This window comes from Symsagittifera roscoffensis, chromosome 3 (assembly GCF_963678635.1).
Source record: "Symsagittifera roscoffensis chromosome 3, txSymRosc1.1, whole genome shotgun sequence".
In the NCBI taxonomy this organism is placed as follows: domain Eukaryota; kingdom Metazoa; phylum Xenacoelomorpha; order Acoela; family Convolutidae; genus Symsagittifera; species Symsagittifera roscoffensis.
The window spans coordinates 185295-207836 of record NC_087064.1 but is presented as its reverse complement, the minus strand read 5'-3'; the positions used below and the strand labels follow the sequence as shown (position 1 = coordinate 207836).

The 22542-nt window shown below is 36.9% G+C and overlaps 1 protein-coding gene across 2 annotated transcripts in view; it reads right to left on the bottom strand.

Moving 5' to 3' along the window:
• Window positions 1–2859: 2859 nt before the first annotated feature.
• LOC134842353 (uncharacterized) overlaps window positions 2860–22542 on the bottom strand; it is a 59322-nt gene continuing 39639 nt past the window's right edge. For both annotated transcript variants that reach the window (XM_063858642.1, XM_063858643.1), the window contains 7 exons: window positions 16830–17110; window positions 16222–16434; window positions 15724–16028; window positions 14245–14838; window positions 13192–13465; window positions 8410–8677; window positions 2860–3302 (listed from right to left, as the gene is read on the bottom strand). In XM_063858642.1, the coding sequence (XP_063714712.1) occupies window positions 2918–3302; window positions 8410–8677; window positions 13192–13465; window positions 14245–14838; window positions 15724–16028; window positions 16222–16434; window positions 16830–17110 (2320 nt within the window). In that variant the 3' untranslated portion in view covers window positions 2860–2917. The remainder of the gene's footprint in view (window positions 3303–8409; window positions 8678–13191; window positions 13466–14244; window positions 14839–15723; window positions 16029–16221; window positions 16435–16829; window positions 17111–22542) is intronic.

Genomic DNA, 22542 nt, shown 5'->3' with positions numbered 1-22542 from the left:
TATGCTAGAACGCACTTTGAATGTTTTTATTTTTTTTAGAAGTTTCTCGTCAACCTCGTAAGGCTTATTCAGTTTTAGAGAGCAAGTAAGCACTTAAACGTGTTCTTTGTTGTTCTAAAGCAGAAAATAAATTTTCAGTCACAAAAAACTGATTTAAACGTTTGAGTCGGTAATATTCACAACCCAGAGTCAGTAAGATAGCAAGGTGAACGTATATTTTTCTACCGATGATGATTTAGTTTCTTAGCCGCCCATTTAAATTAAAAATCAAAGTGTACTGAAGTCAAGCAAACAAAACCCCATACAACCCATTTAAAAGTGCCCAATTTTTTCGAACTGATTTTTGATCATAATTTTTTTCTACTGAAAAAGGCTTAAGATACAGTTTCGAAATTATTTAGTAAAAGTGTTTTTTAGTAAAAGTGTTATCATTATGCTGCCACTCAAAATAACCTTAATTTTATTAAATCCCTTTCTGGAGGCTAATACAAAAGAAATCAGATGTTTTTTTTTATTTTGGTTTCTAGTTTTTGTACGAGAAACGCTTATCATGAAAGCTTATCATAGAGTTTTCATTAATAAAAACAATATGCTAAGCATTTTTTCGACCAAAATTGAAATCATAGTTTTCACAGTCAAAACGCCCTTTATCCTCAAACCGCCCTTTATCCTCACAGTCAAAACTCCCTTTATCCTAAACGCCCTTTTTAACAACCTCTAAGTTTGTCCATACACATTTTAATGATTTTTGAAGACTTTTTCTATAACAAAGTGCTTATCGCACAAGTTTCAATTATGAAAATGTTGTGATCAGCAATTTCTCGACTAAAACAAAAATCAAAATATTGAGAGTCAAAACGATTTTTGCAATAGAAAATCTTTTTTAACTTGATGTAAAATCATCCAGAAAACTCTTCAAAAAAGAATTTATTTTTCAATAGCAAATGCTTTTCATATAGTTTTGATAAATGAAAATAGCGTAATGAGCATTTTTCCGACCGAACATACAATCATGTTTTTGAGAATCAAAACAATGTTTTCCAATAAATGTCCTTTGTAACCTTAGATAAAGTGTTCAGAAATCTATTTTAATGATTTGTGAGGATTTTGCTTTTTCTATCGCAAAATGCTTGTCATACAATTTTTGCATACATGAAAGTTGTATAATAAGGATTTTATATCAAAAGTTTCAAATGACTTTTGTAATGAACAGTACGCATCAGAAGAGACAAATAGAACAAACATGTTCAATATAACCTTTAAAACAGTTTTTAAATTTTGTATGAAAATTATGTTAGAAGCATTTTTTACATAGACGCCATATATGAAAAAGAATGATAGAAATTTGCTTCAATGCACGTCAACCCGGATCATTTCATGTTTAAAGACCAAACATAAGTAGGGCTTAAATGTCTGAAAGTTATCTATACTTATCGATGAATTCCCCAAAATTTTCCCAAAAGATTTTTTCACAAAACCATTATTTTGCCATTTTTTGCTCAAAAATCCAAATATATGATATTCTCTCCAAACGCAATAAAACACATTGAAAAAAAACATTACAACAATTTATTTTGGGTTATTTAGTTTAAGCATTGCAAATCTAAATTTAAAAAAAAAACTAACTGATTTCGAAGACTTTTAAAAATCGTAAATTGCATCCAACTTTCGAATCGTAGCTATTAGTCAGACTTGGTACCAATCTTCAAAAACTTCATGCCTAGTTTCACTGTGTAGAGGTTGAATAAACATCAATACGAGGCCAAACTATGCAAACTGTAAGTGGATAACCAATTTTTGTTTATTACTGGGCTTGCACATGAACATTTAAAAACTAGGTCTGAAATTCCTATCTTTAGCAAAGCGAAACTTAAAAGCAAGGACTTAACCATTGTCAACAGAATCCACGAACATACCTTGAAACATAGGTTAACTAAATCGGTGGATGTCATCTCTTAGTATTCGGGATACCTATCCCATCAAACAATTTCATTATTTGGATTCATTGGGTTGAGAGTCTTTAGAAACACAATGCACAGCATATCACCGATTTATTTCTCTATTTGGGATTCCATTGATTTCAAATATTGGTCAGCATTTGGGATTGATGGAATCCCAAATACTGGAATAAAATGGAATAAATATGGAATAAATTAATTATTGGAGTCACTGTGTTGAGAGTGTTTAGAAACACGATGAACAGCATATCGCCGAATTAGGTCAGTACTTGGGATTCCATCAAGCCCGAATACTGAAGCTGGTCGTTTGACAGGAATTGAGATCGAACGTTAGCCATTCCAACAAGTAGCTCATCAATATAGTAATTTAGTAATTGAGATTGAACTTGCTGGGAACCACCTGGTAAATAAAAGATATAACTTTAACTGCTATTACATATATACATATATGTTAACGGATTCCGCAAACAAAAGCGGATTCTACTTACAATTTGCGGATTCCGCTTTTAGCTCTGGATTCCGAAACAGCTCAATTTAATTATACACATTTCTTATTATTTGTTTGTGAACTCCACAAACTGTTCTAGTTTCCGCAAACACGGTTGCGGATTCCACGAGTTCTCCGCTTTAACGAGCGGCGATTTTGAGTGGTACAGTCTTTTAGGTATGTTTGTTGAATCCAAAACAGCAAAGAAGATCAAGAAAAGTAGCAATGTGGGGGATTTCGCAACAAATTTGTTTTTGCCTGTTGTGGAATCCGCTTGCCATGCACAGAATGCACATTTTGGCCTCGTAATGATTGGATATAACAAACACTCTCTCAGAATAAACATTGCTTTTTCCAGAATTCTCACGTGCCGGTCCGTTTGATCCTATATAACCTCTTATTTGAACAAATAAGTAAAACAAAGCCTGAACTTAACTAAGCTATTCAAATTCCAAAGTCAAAGCAAAAAAATCTATTGGTTTTCCTCTTGATCGCGTCTAGCAGCGTTTTCCAGATTTCTGATCAACTTTTGCTCCTGGTTACAATTCTTGTCGTTGTAAGGGTCCAGAATGTCGGTAGGGAGCCAGCCAATTTTAAGTTTTTCGTTGTTCACAACCATGCATTTGAGCCACTTCTCTCGCTTCGGTCCCAGAGAGCGGACGAGGTAGTTGAAGTAAACAGTCAACTCATCCGGTTCTCTGGCTTCGTAGAACTTGTTTGCTTTGAACCAGTTTCCATCCGGGAGGTCTATGGAGGGGCGGTGGTAGCTGGCGTCGCCATTGAACGCATCTATCCACCGCTCTTTGTCAGAGTCAGTATTAAAAAAGAAGAGAAACCGTTTCTCTTTGCCCACTGTTCTAAAACGAAACAAAGACACCTGAGTTATGTGTCTTGTTTTGACTGCCAATAAATCGTTTCAAGCACTCCTGCCTAGATCTCAGATATAATCAGGCGCGGATCCAGGAAATTCTAGAGGGGGGGGGGCGGATTTTCAACATTTTGAAAATTTTGTCGACCTTTTTTTCAGGTCGACCAAATTGATTTTGTGAGCTCTCCCAAACCACTATAAAGACCTAAATTAGACCAAACTTTTTGCGCCGCTGGCAAATTTTTGAAAAAGCCAAAAACGCATTTTTAGGCACTTTTTGGAAAATTTCGGCCAAAAAATCGCGTTTTTTCGGCGCGCGCTATCTTCTCAAAATTAGTATAGATTGACGCCCAAGGCTCCTTTAGAAAAATTTTGAGGTCATTCAGCCAAAAATGGATATCTCAAAATAGTATAAAAGGGGCCCCTTTGGGTCGGCTGGGTGTCAAAACCCTGAAGAGGGGGGCGTCCGCTCCCCCCCTGCTAAATCCTCTACTCGACATAATATGGTAAGAAAAAGTGTTATAGAAATTAGCCGACGTGCGGCAAGTGAAAAAAAGGGAAAAAGGGAAAGCCAAAGATAAGTTTTTTAAGGCTTGAAGAGCTCCAAACTCACCTTCACTATCTATCGGTATCTTCATAATAAGTGTCAAATTGAACAAAAAAAACTAAGTACCTAAAAAAAGTGGTTCAACAATTGGTTATTTTTTTATCTGGGTGTCTTGTTTTTGCTTCGTTCGCTTTATCATTTTAACAAGTTTGCTTTATCATGTATAAATTTAACGAAATGAGCTGAAGAACTTTTAAAAAAATCAAAAGTCAAACCGTGGAAAAAAATCACGAAGACCTACATAAGAAACTTGACAGATGTCTATTATCAATCTTTGGAACGGGTCGAGTGGTATATCCATTTAAATGTCCTTTTAGTCATGATTTGATTGCAAAGAATATTTTTTTCTGGTCTCAAGAACAATTTTGAGTTAGGTATGGAGGTCTATCTCATAGAGTAATTTCGGATAGGGTACACCGTCTGCTCCTCACGCTATCTTATTTTCAGCCGGATAGATTCGTGCAACTTCTTAGTCTAATACCGATCCTAATTTTACTCTTATAACTTCTAGTCTCAGGGTGTTTAACTAGTCTCTGCTAGGCTCAATAGATCTAGAGTATACTGGTATTGTTGCGGCTGCTGAAGTACTCGGGAGAGGCAACTATTTTCTAAGTTAAATTCAAATCTCTCTGGTGCTGAAATTACAAGTAATTTCAGCACTTACAAATAAGTGGGTTGTTAGTTAGATGGATTGTGATTGGTTAATATTAAAAACTTTACAGTGGTAAAATATCTAATTTATAAATAATAAAATGTAGTTTAGATCAGGTTCCACCCATCCGGGGTTTACAGAGTTTTTGAGTTTTATCTCTTTTATTCTGCAATTGAAGGATGGATGATGAACGTTGGTACGTGGCGAACATCATTTTCTTTTCTTGTTCCCTGGAGAAGAGAAGTCCAGGAGACTAGAATTGTAGACATAATTTCTCTTCAAGAGAAACGTTCCAGAACGCTGGAGTTAGAGATATCCAATTGTCTTCGTGTCGTTTGTCAACGAATGTGATCCCCAATGAAATTGTTTAGATTCCAGAATCCAAAATGCTTTGCTATGTCAGTTTTGTTTGCATTTGTGGAGAATTGTTTTGTGATCAGCCTCGTCTGGGAATGGCGTGAAACACGTGTTCGGAAGTGATGCCTTGTTACTCGGATCTGTATGTATACTTGAACATCGAGATGGTCATTGGTCTGGTTCAATGAAGTCCTTTGCTGCGAAGTCAAGTCGTACTCTAAATCCTTTGAGTCGTGATTGTGGGCGGCATGTCGGTTGTGGTTGATAGCCATTCTTTTTGTTCAAGTTGTGGTGGGATCGTCTAGTCTTTGGATGTTCGTCCTTGTTGTTGCGTGTGATCTATATACTGCATATTGAGATTTACATTTGATAGATTTTATTTAATTATTTTTTAGTTATGATCTTGGTTAATTGTTTTCACAAAAGCGTTTTATTTTAGTTCAGTTATTTTGAAGAGTTACTCACCCTTGAGTACCTCTTATTTAAAATAGAAGTGTGGTCACAAAGCGTGGATGTAGCGCGGTGGGTTAGGCCGGCTATAGAGCATGCTCAGGACGTCCTCTCTGGTGGGTTAGGCCAGGAGTGGGAGTATGATTTCGTGCTGTTTCTTTGAGGGGTCCTGTTTTGTGTTTTTATATGGTGGTTTTTCTGGGTTTTCTTATCTTACTTATGGTTGTGTCCTTTTTCCAAAAATCAAATTGTTTTTGGTTTGGGTTTGTCTTTCGACTTTTTTGTGTTCTATTATTTCTTTCGTTGACTTTATAATAGTCTTCAAAAGAATAAATTATCCAGTTTTAAGCTGGGTTAATCCGGTTTGGGTACTGTTGGTGTTCTTTTCTAATTTTCTAACCCATGCTGTTATTTTATGATTTGTGGTTTTTAGTCAATTGCATTCGTTAGTTTGGTATAGTGTATAACTCCATTCCAACCGGGTTAAAGAAAAGTTGGAAACTTGTTATCGTTAGTCAGAGTTGTTGTTATTGAAAGCTTGGAACATGAAATCATTATTTTAAACAATTCTTCGTGGGCGAGCTGTGCGAGTATGGATATAATTCATGTGCGAATGAATAAAAAGGTAAGTACTGCTTTCCCAATTTATAAATTTACTGCTTGAATTTGAATTTTTACTACATTTGGGGAAATTTGAATTTATAAATTTTCATTTTATGTATTTTTACTGCTTTTAGGGGGAAGAATTTATAAATTGATTTACTACATTTAGTATGAATTTTACGACATTATATAGTGCGTAAAGTTTTAGTTTCTTAACATTGTTTTAGCAAATGAGTTTTATATGAATTGTAGTCTAATGTAACAAGTTTATATTTTTATTTTCTTATTTTTTGTAGATGATGGTGATGAGAAGACTAGAAAAAGAAATTTAACATTATAAAGAATGGTTAGTAGATTTTGTATTTATTATTGAAGGTAATTTATTTATACTTACCTTAATCTTCGGGGAAAAAGCCGTGTGGGAAGAGTTCTTGGATTAATTCAGATGATGTTAATAATTTAGCTAATATGCGGATGATGTTTTTAGTTTGTAGCATTGGCCAAAGCAAATCAAGTGCTTCGATGATATTTAGTTCCTCGGTGCCTACTGCGAATTCATGAGGTGTGTGTTGTATTAGATTATAAATTTTATGATTATATTTGGTGTTATGGATGAACTCTAGAATGGGAATTTCGATTGGTTGTAGGAATTCATGCGGGATGAGGAAGGGTCTGGATTCTTCGTCCTGGAAGGTCTTCGTGATGGGGCAAAATATATATATTTGGTGAACGGGGTCGTAGTTACGGAGGATGCCGTGGAGGTTAGTATTTTTGATACAATAAACAAAATTAAGAAAAAATGGTGATATGTACCTTGAGTTAATAAATTGAAAACGGTGGTGTGGTTGTCTTGAGGGTGTGTGTAAGTCCAAGTGATTTTGTATGAAACGATAGTATGCATATGTGTGTGTCTGTTTAGTGCGTAACATAATATCGTGGGAGCAGTGCAAATCACGTTCCTGTGGTGTAAGGAAGTGGAAGGTTAGTGTAAATAAATGAAATTTATCTTGAAAACTTTGGTATGCTTGTGTGTCGATGAGAGTTTCAGAGAGGATGTGGTCGTTCTTTTTATCAAAAATGTTAATTGTGAATAGATATGGTGTTTTGATGAAAAACTTTTCGGTTAGTTGTGGGTTAGCAAAACGGTCGTCGTCTAAAAATTGATCGTGGTTAGGGCGGATGATGAAATCGTTAGCTCGGGGTGCGGTAAATGATTTGAGCAATTTTTTAAATCCAACGTCGCCTCACTGGTCGCACCAGATGAGTTAGGTATGGAGGTCTATCTCATAGAGTTATTTCGGATAGGGTACACCGTCTGCTCGTCACGCTATCTTATTTTCGGCCGGATAGATTCGTGCAACTTCTTAGTCTAATACCGATCCTAATCTTACTCTTATAACTACTAGTCTCAGGGTGTTTAACTAGTCTCTGCTAGGCTCAATAGATCTAGAGTACACTGGTATCGTTGCGGCTGCTGAAGTACTCGGGAGAGGCAACTATTTTCTAAGTTAAATTCAAATCTCTCTGGTGCTGAAATTACAAGTAATTTCAGCACTTAAAAATAAGTGGGTTGTTAGTTAGATGGGCTGTGATTGGTTAATATTAAATACTTTACAGTGGTAAAATATCTAATTTATAAATAATAAAATGTAGTTTAGACCAGGTTCCAATTTGTACGATTTTTAATTTAAGTCAACGTCCACTGTGTAGGTCCTGAATAAAACAATTTTAAAATATTTCAAGAAAAATTGTTGTTAAGTTTGTTCAACGCTTCCTCAGCGAGTTATCTTTTATTAAATCAAAAACTATTCTGCAAAAGTTAGCTGTTTTTTGTTCTAGTTTTTGATCACAATGACATTCATTGTGCCTATTTCACTAACGCGATGCGCGTTTGCTTAATTATCTCATCACAACACCTTTAAAAAATGACACTACTTTGGAAAAAAAATGAAATAAATTTTTAAAAGTTTTAAGATTTAAGATTATTTTAGTTTTAAGTATTAAGTATAAAGTATTAAGTTATAAGTTTTAAGTATTAAGATTATGGTCGAAACACCGTGCTTCTTGCACAGCAACCAACCGGCTATCTTTGTTTCATTCTGTTGAGCCACATTATTTAAAATTCAACAATTTCTCGATTTCGAGAAAAACTGGTTGAGCGTAGAGCATATTTTGAGCTATATAAAATCAACCTTTGGCTTGAAACAGCAAGGTTTCCTCTAGTTTTTTTTCCAGCACAAAACCTAAAAGAAGGAAAATTTCTAATGGTATTTTTTTAAGTTTAATAAATTGCATTAGGCTTTAGTTTACCCACGCCAGTAATAGTTCTTCTAGGCTACGTTTTGCTCTCTCCTCCCTTCTCGCAGAAATGAATATTTCGAACAAAATATATATATTTCTTTTTACTATACTCGGAATGCTTGTTACCTTAGTCTTTCGGATATGTTCACATCTTCTGTCACCTCCTTCGCCTCACACGACTTGCGGCACACCAGCTGGATACATTTGTGCCAGAAGGTGGGCGGCTGGTTGCCCAGTGTCTGGGTGAAGCTCTCCTTCATGAACTCTGCCCCGTGCCTCGCCTCCATTTCTGTCACCACGTACTTGACAATGAAGCGACTGTTTTTGTCAGTCGGCACCGAGATGATCGCGTACTCGTTGAATCGGAAGCAGTAGATCTTATTCGTCTTCGTCACTGAAACCAAAACAACACAGTTCACTGGGTCTAGTCTGATCCAATCATTTTTCTTCTTTTGCTAATTCAAGTCTGCTTCATTTTAAACACTCAAGAATCTACCAGTAAGTTCCATTATTCTTTGAGCATTTCACATCATAATGAACCGGATTCTACTTTAACGGACTCTACTGCATTTTTTTACCGGAAATTTAAATTTCCGGATTTCGGACTCCGGAATCGAGTTCAGGTTTAGTGGTGCTGCAAACGCTACTGTATAATTATAAAATATAATTTGTGGCTTTAACTAATTTGTGATCCGATCTTTAAAGAAAGTAGTGCAAAGTTCAAACTCGGTGTGACTTTTTTCTACAGAAATTCAGACTCTTGGAATAGTAGTTCGTACAAACTGGGCCACAATTTAACATTCTCGCGAAAAGAACTGGAGAAACTTCTAACCTTCGTTGAACGGAATTCAAAATAATGCAGGTAGCGGGATTAATGAATTTACCGCGGAATCGTACATCATGTACAGTTAATTCTATCAGCAACACCAATCACGAAGTTCAAAATAGAACCGGCAGTCATCACCCGTTAAGAATAGATTTCCCATGTAAAATGTTATCAATACGCTAAAATCCGATTTGCGCCCGTTTAAAGTATAAGGCCAAAATCACCCATGTAGGAAGAAACTAAGAAAAAAACCCGAATTGATCTCGCAGGTAAGCCTGGGTCAAAGTGGTCGATTCATGTTTCGACTTTGAAAGTCGATCAATTGCAGTTTAGCGACTGAAATTCCGCGGTACAGAAATTATTTACAGGCGAGCACAAAGTCAAAACGTACCCCATTTCGGTAAAAAAGTTTCAGAGTGAATCCTTTAGGTTTTGGAAATCTGAGGATTCCTGCGGCAAGAAAAAGTAAGTTCTACCAAAACTTTTTCTATTATCAGCATTCACATCAACAGTTTCATTCAAGATTCGTTAAAAAAACTGGAAATGAAAATTTCAACTAAAAAAAATAGCTTTTGATGGAGGAACTTTGCATTTTTCAGGAGAAAGTCGAGAAAAATTAAACACATGTCGAGCACAGTCGAAAAATGATCAATTTCGATCAAGAAAGTCGAAGCAAACGTCGAGCACCGTCGAAGCATAGATCAAGCACTGTCGGAAGTTAGATCGAGTATAGTCAAAATATGGGTCGTGCTCAGTCGAAACATACGTCGAGCACCATCGAAACATAGGTCGAGCATATTTTTTTGAAAGTTTTAGTGCCGATTCCACAAATCGACTGTTACAAAATTTTTATCAAAAAAAAGAGAAAAAATTGAACTACTATAACAAAAAATTTATTTTTCAGGGGACGATAACTTGAAAGAAAAGATCAATTCAATTGTATTTTCACTGAGATACTAAAAAGATTTTTGAACAGTTCTTTGGAGCCACCAGAGCCGACAAAAAAGCGAGAACGTTTTTTGTTTGTCGAGACAGTAAAAACATACCCATTGTTGGTTGCGAAAGTCAAAATAAATCTATACGGTGTCAAACAAATAAAATGCTTTCAAAATGTTGGTCGAGACAATCGAAACATTTTGAATTTGGGTCGAGAAGGGGAGTGAAAGAACTGGCCGAGTGTCTAGATGACAGATTACCTAGTCGGCCGAAAGTCTTAGGAAGTGAAAGTATTAGCCGAGCGTCCAGTTGGTCGAGTGTGCAGCTGAACTAATTCTGAGATGCTCGAAATTGTCAGATGGTGTAATTGATTGAAATGGTCGAAATCTGTTGAGTGCAACTTGGCGATGAGCCTCCCGGTGTTTACAAAATTCCCGGTGTTTGCCTAACCTCATAACATGTAAAACGGAACAATTTTCGAAGCTGTACATACGATGTGTAATTCTGACTTCCGACGCCAAGCAATTTAGGAGCTCTAGCATTTTCTTGATACTGAACACTCGAGACTTGTTTGGTTAAACCAAAGTAGCTACTTCTTCTCAATACTTTCGGTCTGTTGAGTTCATTGATATACGTGCAATTGTCAATTCGACAAAGTGTACTCGCTTTTTTCTCGGTAAAAAAGATTTTCGATACAAGTTTTGGGAATTGAAAACCCGTATAATTGGAACAGAGACAACAGGTACAAGAAATAATTTTTGAACATGTGTGTGACTCGAACCCAGTGACCAAGTTTTCTAAAATTTTCTCCGCAAAATTTTCCAAAAAGTCTCTCCAGAACTCAGCGCAAGTTAAGTGCCGTGACGGTTTAGTATCAGGCAGATTAAATTGAATTTTTTCTCAGCCTTAGGGATTTCAGCGTTTGTGTTGTTGGAATTCGCCAGACTTGCTTGAATTCTTCCCCTTTTTGTGAATAAAGTTGTAAGCCCCGTTTCACACCCAAGGTCATCGATTATATTATTTCACTGTTATTTTGGCTGGTCCGGTTAGGTGTTACTAGATGAGTCAAATTGAATTTATTAGCCTCAGAATTTTTCCGTATGTTCTTGGAGTTCAAAAATTCACAATCAAATTTGTAAGAAATTTGATCTAGCATCGTATCGGTGATTTTGTCGGTGTATTTTCTGATGTAGTAGTCAATCAGTGCAGTCGGCACCGCTGACTTGCGGACAAGTGCGAATTTCACTTAGCAAATAATAACCTTCCGCATACCTTGTTGCAGCATCAGTGATTACCGGAAAACTTTTTGTCGGGGACTAGTTGGATTCGTGCAAAGGCATTAGGTGCGCTTGCAATTAGGAGCAACTTGACCAAAAGGCTCAAACTAAGTGATTTTCTGTTTGCTTAAATTGTCAGTATTGTTGAACAAGTGCCAGTAGTAAAGAACCCTGAAGTCAATGAGATACCAAAGATTAACAATTGTTTCGCGTTTTACCTCTTAATTGGGATCATGTGAATGACATATTGGTTATGAGCCGGGGGGTTGATTGCCCTCTCTATAAGGCCGTAACTCAACGGTTAGTTTTGTGTTTTGCGTCCTCGGTCTCGGTGTTTGACCCTAATGGATTAGTAGTCCACGGTTACGGTTAGTCTTTTACTGAAGACTTTTGAATTAGGTCTTTTACATTCTTACGGCTTGTCTTTTACTGGAAGAAAATGGAAGAATAAGCGGTCGAAAATTTCGGTGATATCCGCAGAAGCTTTCTGCGCCGCCGGATTTCTGTGTTCGCGACTCACAAGCTGATACAAAGCTCATATATGTTTTGACTTTGGTACGGTGCGTGCTAAGCCATTGAAAGCGTCATCTATAGATATGTAAGAACTTCGAGCTCTTCTTCTTGCAACTAGAGTGTAAAATGAAAACGTGCCGGCGCTCTCAGTTAAAGTGAATAATATACTTATGTGGACATATAGCACCACCGTACTGCAGTGGCCTAACTCTAATGATAAGCTGCCTGCCTTCACGAATTTTGTTAACACTGATAGAGATACTTTGTTATCGTTTAATATAGATAAAACAAGTAATAAATTCTCCGCTCAAATATGCCTGACAACGGATCTGTAGATCCAGTGATGTGAGTTTAGGTCCAGGTGGCCTTCTCATAGAGTAATTTTTGATAAAGTACAGCGGCCGGATAGAGTCGTGCAGTTTCATTGTCTGATTCCGATCCTAATCTTACTCTTGTATTTCTTAGTCTCAATAGATCTATTTTATACTGGTCTTCTTGCGAGGTTAGAGTAGAGAAAGAGGCAATTGAGTTCAAAGTTGTTTTATATTTTCTCTGGCTGAAACTATGAATAATTTCAGCTTTACAATTTTTCATACTTTTTAGTAATGGATGATGATTGGTTAGTTCTGAATAATTTACACTGATAAACAGGGGCGGATCTAGGATTTTCTCGAGGGGGGGGGGGGGGGCGGTTGGATTTTCGAAAACTTTGTGTACCTTTTTTTTAGGTCGACTAAATTGATTCCTGAGCTCTCCCAAACCCCTATAAAGACCATAATTAGACCAAAGTTTCTGCGCCGCAGGGAAATTTTCAATAAAAGGCCAAAAAAAGACGTTTTTAGGCACTTTTTAAAAAATTTTAATAAAAAAATTGCGTTTTTTTGGTGCGCGCTCCCCCTCAATTTCCGCCAAAGGCGCCTTCAGAAAAATTTAGGGGTCCGTCAGCCAAAAATGGATATCTCAAAACAGTTCAAAGAGGGGTTGGCTGTTGTTGCTTTAGCTGGTTAGACTGGGTTCCAGACCGGGTCACAAGTTTAGCCGAATCACTGAAACTCGCAACCAGATGAGTCCTGTACATCACATCACATCCACCACAAGACGCTTTTGGTAGTGAGTCGACTTGACTCGTCTTTTGCAATTAAACTGCTATTTGTTAGTCTTGAAAATTCAGCTTTACTTGAAAGTTCTCAAAGATAGTTGTTTTTAATTTACCTGTTTTGTATTTGAAAATCAGATACAGTCTAGAGTCATGTAAAATTTATTCACTTCTGAGCTTAAAGAAATCTGCTGCCGTTAACTCGTTAACGATTGGGTCCACTTTTACAAGATTGGCTGAGAAAGTTCAATCTAACTTACCTGCCACTATTCCCTTTCCCGTGATCTGCGTCAGTTCGCCCTCCTTCATCAGGAAACAGTTCTTGGCCGTCTCCTGGTTCTGCATCAGTTTAAGTCTGGGCTCCGCAGCATCTTTTCTGCTTCTTCCACCGCCCGAGGAAGGCACGTCCAGTTTCTGCTGGATCTCAATCACCTTCTCGATCTGTCGCATTTTGGTGTCCACGTTATTGCAGTCGAAGGCCAGTTTCTTGGCCGCACACAGGGCCTCCTCCGAGTTGACCATGATTGATTTGTACTGCAATGTTCAAGTATTTTAGAGGAAATCAATTGACTTATTTTTCTATTACAATTAGCATATAAATTATGACAAAACGATAACCATCACTAATTAGTTAGTGCTCAATTTTTGATTTTTGTTAGAAAATGTTTTTTTTTTGTTATTCGAGGTATTTAAATAACATTCTTGTTCAAATTCAAACAGCCACCGTTTCCCGAGGATTTTATAGGTTGACTAAATTGATTTTCAAAGCTCTCCCAAAGACTTTATTTTGCCAAGTTTTCTGCGCCGCAAGCAAACTTTTGAAGAACACATGACGAGTTTAGTCACTTTTCGCTGACCAAAAAAATGGCGTAATATTTTGCGCGGAATCCTCTCAAAATTAGCATGTATAAAAACAAACCCCTTCAACTATTTCCCCTTTGGTACATTCGTACCTAGTAACGAATTGTCACCCCTATGAAGAATACATCAACGGTTAAGCTAATGCGAGTTTTTTTACCTATTAACGAATCTGCCCTCTCCCTTTTGCGAAAAGGGGAAATAGTTGAAAAGATCCCAAAACAGTACCTAAGAAAGGAAACCCTGAAGACATCCCTGAAGGAAAAAAGGGAGACCCCGAAGAGGTGGAATCCATGAAGGAACCAGTGGTAATCCACCCCTGCTCCTTAATATGAACTCACATCTACATCTACATTAGAATGTATATCAAATGGTTTGCGTTACAATGTAACTATTCGAAACAAGAGGACTCATTAGTAGTTGATATCTTAGGGTTAGACCAGGGTTAGGCCAACCTTTTTCCTCATTTCCAGCGACTGTTGGCTGTTTGTTTGTGTTTCTACCAGACGAGTGCTGTAGGTGAGCACCTTCTCTATGAGAATGTGGAATCGAGTGACCTTCTGAATGGGACCGCAGAGGTATGACTTCAAGTCCTGACCTTGACATCTTGGGTCACACTGCATGGCGTAGGTTGCGTCTACAAAAGCCTTGTTGTTCATAAGTTTCTTCAGCGTCTTCTCCTGTTCCGCCCTCTTCGAAGCATACGCCCTGTAGGGTACTGGGAAATACTCGGTCAAAAATTGCGTCAAATCTGGCATGAAGTTCTGCATAGTAATTTGTTCTCCTTGTGTTTCGTGTATACGAGATAGCAGTTTGTCCGACAAGTCCATCAGTTGTCTCATATTTGAAAACAATTTCTGCAACTCGTACTTTGTACAGATTCCGTTTTTGATCGTCTCACACATTTTCTCCAACGTGTTCAAGAACACTTCGATTGCAACTCCCAGATGTTTCCAGTACGAGTTCTCAGTCATGAAGATCTCGTAAAGTGCTTCATTCAGTTTTATTTCATCTGATTTCAGATGAGTCACAACGCCTGATTTTTTCACCTAAACTCAGCAAAACTTCAAATCTTAGTTGTTTTTGTCAGCCAACAAAACTGTCATCTCAATTTTCTATTTTTTGTCTCAAAAATACCTGCATAAGTTTACTTTTAAAAAGATCAAGATTCGACGCGTAATTGATAATAGGAAACTCTGTGAACTTTAACAAGCTGGTTGCTTTGGTGTCTTCATTCGCCTGTTTTGATCAATCACCTCTCGCAGCTCCTCCTCTTCATCGATTCATTACAACTGAACTTTCATTAAGGGTCAGATAATCAACCACACTGCTAACACTGGAAAAAGGATGACCTGCACGTTGTTACATTGTTAGCCATTGTTCTTTTCTGCTCCCAAAATCAGGGACCTCATAGAAGTACAAGTAAAGTTGCCAGAAAAGTGTCCCAATTGTGAGAAAAACTGTTTCAATTTTGCTGCTATTCCTACTTAAAATCCAAGAGGAGCAGAAGATGGAGATTTGTGTCTTAATTTAAACAAATAATTCATTCTGCTTCCCATATTTCCGATAAAGTGGTTGTTTATCAACTAATAATTCAAACTAGAATGGGCAATTCAATTTTCAAATGACTTTCTCTTCGCTTTTTTAACCTTATCTTTCTATGACGACAGTTATCGGAACATTCTGTGCTAACTTTACAACAATCGGCTACGCTTGTTGGTTGTTCCGACCATTGAAAATGGAGAGCGAATTTGTCTTCGGGAGTTTTAGTTTTTTCTTTTTTTTCCACGCAAAGTCAAGTACCGTAAATAATCATTTTGTACAATTGTGGTCGGAAAATTCTGTGCTACTAGCACAGCAATCGACTATCCATTTTGGAAACATTTCGGAAACACTTTTCTTCTTAAAATGCTACTGATTTAAATGTTTCCAACCACTTCGCTCTCGATCCACAGCGTCTGTTTCACCATCAGAGTCGGTCGTCTGTAGAGAGCACTTGACTTCCTGCCCCGCTCAGCCCCAGGGGGGACTCCCAACCTGCCACTTGCCGACCCCACAGCACCACACGAGTTCCTCCCCTTCCTCCCAACCACTGGGCGTCGGGGTGTCTCGGGTGTGTTCTCCCCAGTGCTCGGCTCACTCCCTCCGTTCGAGTCCGAGTCGCGAATGGTGGACGCTCGGTCGTTGTCTTCGTCCTCTTCAAGTGACGAGTTCTGTCTTTTCAAACCTGCTGTCAAACCTGAAACAAAATCATCAAATGTCACTTGTCAAAAGTTCGCTCGCCCGATATTTCAAGTTCTCTGTCTAGGTCAGACCCGTTCCTAGTCATGCACTTAAGAATATTCAGAACCCAGCCGGTGATTAATAGCACATGAGCGTTTTAAGTTGCTCTCTGGTCCAAATGACATGAGGTATGAATGTAGTGAACTCACTGCTGCTGGACTCGGAGATGTTTTCGTGGTCTTGTTCCTCCTCCCCGCCCGGTAGGAACTCGGGGATACTCTCGTCGTGCAGGATAGTGTGTTTCCTCTCCTCTGCCAGTTTGCCCAGTCTGTTGTAGCTCTCCGGCAGAGATGGCTCGTCTGTACTCCGCACTGACTTAGTGCCACTCTCACTCTTGTTCTCGTCGCCGTAGATGAAGCCAGCTGCAAAACTACTCCAACTTTGTCTTTAAAAACTCCTTAGCAACACTTATACGAAGAAATGATTGATTAGAAGAACCAGTCACATAACTAGGACTGTCACGTGGTGCGAAACCTACTGGGCCCTCCCAAATCACCAAAAAGAAGGAAGATTTTGTGGTGGTGAGAGGGACAAATTCTTGAGGGGTTGGAATTCTTGAGGAGAGTTTGAATCGTTTGTAAAGTTTTAGCAAATAAAGTAGATTTCGATTTTTAAAAAAAATATAAAAAGATTTAGAGGACAAAGGATCTTTTTTCCGACAAAACTTTACTCATATAATGACATTTTATGAGTTTTGAGTCAGAGTGTTCAGCCATAAGGAAAGTTTCAATTCGTTGCTGTTCAAATCTGTTCTAACCTCTAAAAACGCTGAGAACTGCCGAGCTCTGTGACGTGTTGGATCCTGTTCGACCGAGAGATCCCCTACCAGAGTCAGTGTCGGAGCCCCTGGGGATCAGATGATCATTCGGATCCTCGCCCTCCCTTAAAGTGGGTCTCTCTTTTCTCGGCTCTTGTTCCTCGTCGGGTTCCACGAGTATAAACGACATGGACTCCTTCGCATGTGAAGACTGTGGGCGCACTGCAGCTGATCTCGTCCGGCAAAACTGCTGCTCATCCGGTGAAATAAGTGTGGAGCTCCTGTAATGTTACGCAATAGGATATTATGTAATTGCCATGCTTACTGCAGAACTGATAGCTAAATCTTTTTGAAGAGGTGACCAACACAATAGCTAGACAGGAAGCGTGGTGTAAAGTAAGACGAAATGAATTTTGGGTTCTAGTTCAACGGAATCAGCTTTTATGCCATTGATGACTTTCAATAAAGCTTTGCTTGATATATGTATTACGTTTGAAGGTGACAAATTTGATGTGATTTTCAATTCTTAACCATCAAAACCCAATGAACTACTTTTGGATGTTCTTTCTGTCAGTTAGACGCAGAGGCTAAATTTAATCTTCAAAACGTGATCGAAATAAGCACAGTTATTTGGTTAGCCCGGCCCAATTAATGAGAAAGTGATTGCCCATTTGATAAAGATTAATGCGTCTAATTGGGTCTCCTTTTCTGCTACTAGAGCTCATAGTTGTCTGTAGATGTTGGGCCAAATTCATACCACTGAACAATGAAAGTGCTTAATTGTGATCAAACGATGGACGACCAATTTGAATGGAGCATTTCATATAGTTGACCGTTATTCAACGCAATGCACACCACTCATTTCAATTTGACATTTGATGACCCCAACTAGGAAAGTTCTAAAAGACGGAATACTTTGGAAACATTATATTTTGGAAACATTGTCGCTGACATCTGGAACCTGATCTAAACTATATTTTATTATTGGTTATAAATTGGATATTTTACCACTATAAAATATTTAAAATTAACCAATCATGATCCATCTAACTAACAAACCACTTATTTGTAAGTGCTGAAATTACTTGTAGTTTCAACACCAGAGAGATTTGAATTCAACTTAGAAATTAGTTACCTCCCCAAGAGAACTTTAGCAATCGCAATAAGCCAGTATACTCTAGATCTATTGAGCCTAGCAGAGACTAGTTAAACACCCTGAGACTAGTAGATATAAGAGTAGGATTAGGATCGGTATTAGACTAAGAAGTTGCACGAATCTATCCGGCCCAAAATAAGATAGCGTGACGAGCAGACGGTGTACCCTTTCCTAAATTACTCTATGAGTTAACCAATCGGACATAACTCATCTGGCGCGACCATAAGTCTCGAATTAGACTTAAATAGATAGCTTAGCACTAACTAGATTAGATTTAGACAAAACATTTTCAAAATATTAGTTTAATTGAAATGTCTCTACGACTCAAAAGATCAGAGCCGCTATTCCGTACAATACTAGAATTACCCGGTATTGGAAGATGACATCGGACAAGAGACGATCTACGACTACATAGAAACTTACCATTTAGTTTCATGGTCGTACGACAAAAGCCAACACAAACATTTATATTTAGAATCTTACTAGCAATGAATTTAGATTTTCATTTGCAAACATAAAATCCTTGAAGAAAATCTTCAATGATTATTTCAGGCGCTAAACACACTTATTATTGTACAATAACGATTGATAAAAACATCTCAAATCGTTTTCCTCAAATCTGCAGTCTATTCAAAAAAGATATCTGAAAAATATATTTATTGAAAATAAAAATGAAAATTAGTACAAATGATTATAAATTATTAGTAGACATAAATCATTTTGTCGTCTCCAGCTTCATCACCTAAACATAACAGCAATCAAAAGCCCACTAATATCATAAAACACACTAAAACTTTTTATCAAATAAACTTTAAATTATTTTAAAACGCTTATCCTAAACTTTAGCCTTACTTAACATAACTTTATTTAAACTTAAAACTAGATCACCAAGGCTTCCCTTGGATCTCAATTACATTTCTAAATTCATACATTTTGTAATACCATTTATTATTCTGATCATCAAGGCTTATCCTTGGATCAAATAGAACAATTTTGTTATCCCCTGCCCACTTAACAAGTGTCTAACGACCTCAAACTTCGGTTCACTACCCAACCCTATCAAAAGACCCAGGACTAATAGAAATTTTTCAATCACTCTAACCATTCTAATTAGGCTAAACAGTGAAGAACTTCAGTTATTCATCCTTCACTTGACCCCTCCTCTTAAATGACCCAGGAAAAAATTTAAACTTAGTAAGTTTAAAATAGTATCTAACGAACTACTCGCGTTCTAATTATAATTGAACCTTGTGGATCAATTTACTATTATCCAAACCTTGTTCACAATCATTACCCCTAAGTAAGATTAAGTAATATAACACCTTAACTTAGAATAGTCACGAGAAAGTAACAATCATTCTTAGGAATCGATATTTACTTTTCTCTCCAACCCTACATAAAAGACCCAAGTTAGGCTAACCAAAAAATCGTAAGGACTAACAGTCTAGGATATTAAAATCACTAATAAAATCCTTGCATCCTTTCATCCTAAGCCTTATGTCACAAAAAATTTTAGGCAAAAAAGAAACAATCGTAATACACAACAGTGAAATAAACAATCAGAAATATGATCTCGTAATTACCCCACACACAAACAGTTCGATACATTCGAACAAAACGACAAACAACAAAAAAAATTATAAGTAAGCAAAAACAGATTACACGAAGAAAATTTTCAAAGAAAAAAAACGCAGTCTCCGAATCAGAAGTCAGTAATTTAAACGCACTCTATAAACTGAAAGAAACAGTAAATAGAAATTACCCAATCCATGACCAATTAATTTTTTCTGACTCAGAAGCCACATCATACTCATCAAAGCAAGGAAAAAGACAAATAAAAAAAATTTACAATTTAAACCAGTACAATTGGAATCAACCAATCAGACATATTGAACATTACGTACTAACAGCTATAAAACGAAACATGAGCCACACTCAGAGCGATGAAAGTCCAGACGAATACTCCGTTTTTCCATTTATCATTACTTTACTCACTGATGATAGAGGACAAACACAATTTTGTAATAATCTAATCGCAAACTTATTAAAACACGGAATCAGCCAATGTAAAGCAGAATTGCACGAAATAAAAATCAAAAGACAAACTGTCGATCATTATTCAAAAAGAATATGTAACCTAACACAACAATATGGAGTTTACGCCATAGAACTCAGTACACCAAGAAAATTTCATGGTAAATATGTTATCCAAACAGATGAAATTGATATAGAATTTTCAAAAGTATTCACAGAATACATTAAAAACAAACAACACCAAAATTCACAAAGAGTGAACTCAATATTCACCAACGAAGTTTTTGCAATGATATATAGATATTTATCTATACTAGAAACAACAGAAACACAAACTACATCACCACTCGAATCATCAAAACACACAAAAGTGAGAAAGAAAATTGCCGCATTTTCAGCATTTTTAAACACAATCCGTGAAAATCTTACCAGTAACGACGTCTCACAAAAAGCTAAACATGATTTACAAAAATTTTTAGCAGGGTTTATAATTGATTATTTCACACATAAAATTGATTTAATTGCACAAGCAAGAAAAAACTTAAGACCTCAAAATACCAATGATGATACCGTCATTGCAGAGCAATCAGATTATGTTTGGGACCCTGAATGGTCTCACCCACTATTTTTAGGGTTTCCAGTAGACATCTCAAGTCAAGCAATTAGTACAATATCAATCCATAAAGATTACGTGAAGGTATTTCCACTTACAACAGATGCAACACCTTTAAACTATAATTCAATCCTACCTGGTACACAAAAACATAGTTTAAATTCAACTGTTATAGAACAGGAAAATCTTAATAGATCTCGAATTCTTACACAACAAGATATTCAAATAGCATCACAAGTAGTCAATGAAGAAATAGTTGAAACAATAGCGACAACTACGCAACAAAGCAATTCACCAATACATCCAAATCTCACAACACCAAGACCCAAAAATCCAACATTACCACAAGTAACATTACAATCCACGGTCAAACCATCGGTTGCTCCAAAATATTCACACCTGGACTATCAAACATATAGACCTATGACAAAACCATCAAAAACAAGAAAAAACATTTACAAGTAATTTTGCGGATCACAATTATAATTATGTCAGTCCATCACAAACCATCCAACCCCACCGCAGAAATACACAAAATCATTTATTTTCACAAAAATGGAAACTTCAAAACACATCACAAAACCCAGTAAATTTCCAAGATCACCCTTATCTCCCACAAGATCGTAGTGAAAATTACCCATTTTCCCAACAAAATAGAAATAAACAACAAACACCCTACTATACAAACAACTTATCATCCGATGATGATGATTACTTCCAACCAGATTTTTTTGCAACATATACTCAAGAATAACATACACAAAAACCCCGACAAACTCAAACATTTCAAAATAAAAAAAATCACCCACAAAACCCAAACGATATACAAAGCTACCAACCGTTCCAGATGCAAAGTCCAATCACCATACAATCTTATCATCCAGCACAATCACAAAGTTCAGCTAATATGCATTCTTACCAACCAACACAAATGCAAAATGAAATACCGCTACCATTTTATATGCCGCTGAATGATTACAAATATTAAATGCCGCTGATTGATTACAAATGACGATGAATCCATAATGATGGATGTATCTCCGATCACATCAAATAAACCATTGATGGTATTTACAGGCAAAGGCCCTGAATATTCTGTAGAAGATTATTTAAATGCAGTTACAGCAAATTTAATTTTAAATATAGGACCTTAACCAATTACCGCACCACTTCACCAAAACTGGATACATCGACGCACAGCGTTAACACAAACAACACTTGATGGCGCAGCTCAAAAATTGTTTTCAGTTCTACCATTAGACATAAAATCAAGAATTTTCAAAACTTTTTGAATCTGAAAGAAACAAACAGCATCAAAGAGTTTGTTCTCTTTTCACAAGAATTTTGAAAAAGAATTTAGCACGTGTCTTGCTAAACAAGAAAAGAAAAGGAAAAAAAAACAACAACAACCACAACAACATTGACAACTATTGTAACTATTGCAACTATTGCAACTATTGCAAAAATTGCAACTATTGTAACTATTGCAAAAATTGCAACTATTGTAACTATTGCAACAATAGCAACTATTGCAACTATTGCAACTATTGTAACTTTTGAGGAGTTTGTCAATACCGACACGAAATGATGAGGAGAAGCGACAGAGCGATAAGACCGCCGTCTCATTTTGGTTTTCGTGATCACTCGGAAACGGAGTCCTCATTTGGATTTTCTTCCGAGTGATCACGGACTCCGTTTCTGCGTCTCAGAGAGTTAGTGACGATGAACAAGAGGATTCATACAACAAAACCGAAGACAAAATTGAAAATGAAGAACAACATACTGGGGCGACTCAAAAGCTTCGTGTTATGACCCTCAGCGAGCAAGACCATTATCCTGTTGTACCCATTACAGAGAACGTCACAAACTGTTTGTTTGACGCCTTTGGAGGGTTCCTCGACTTATCTTAG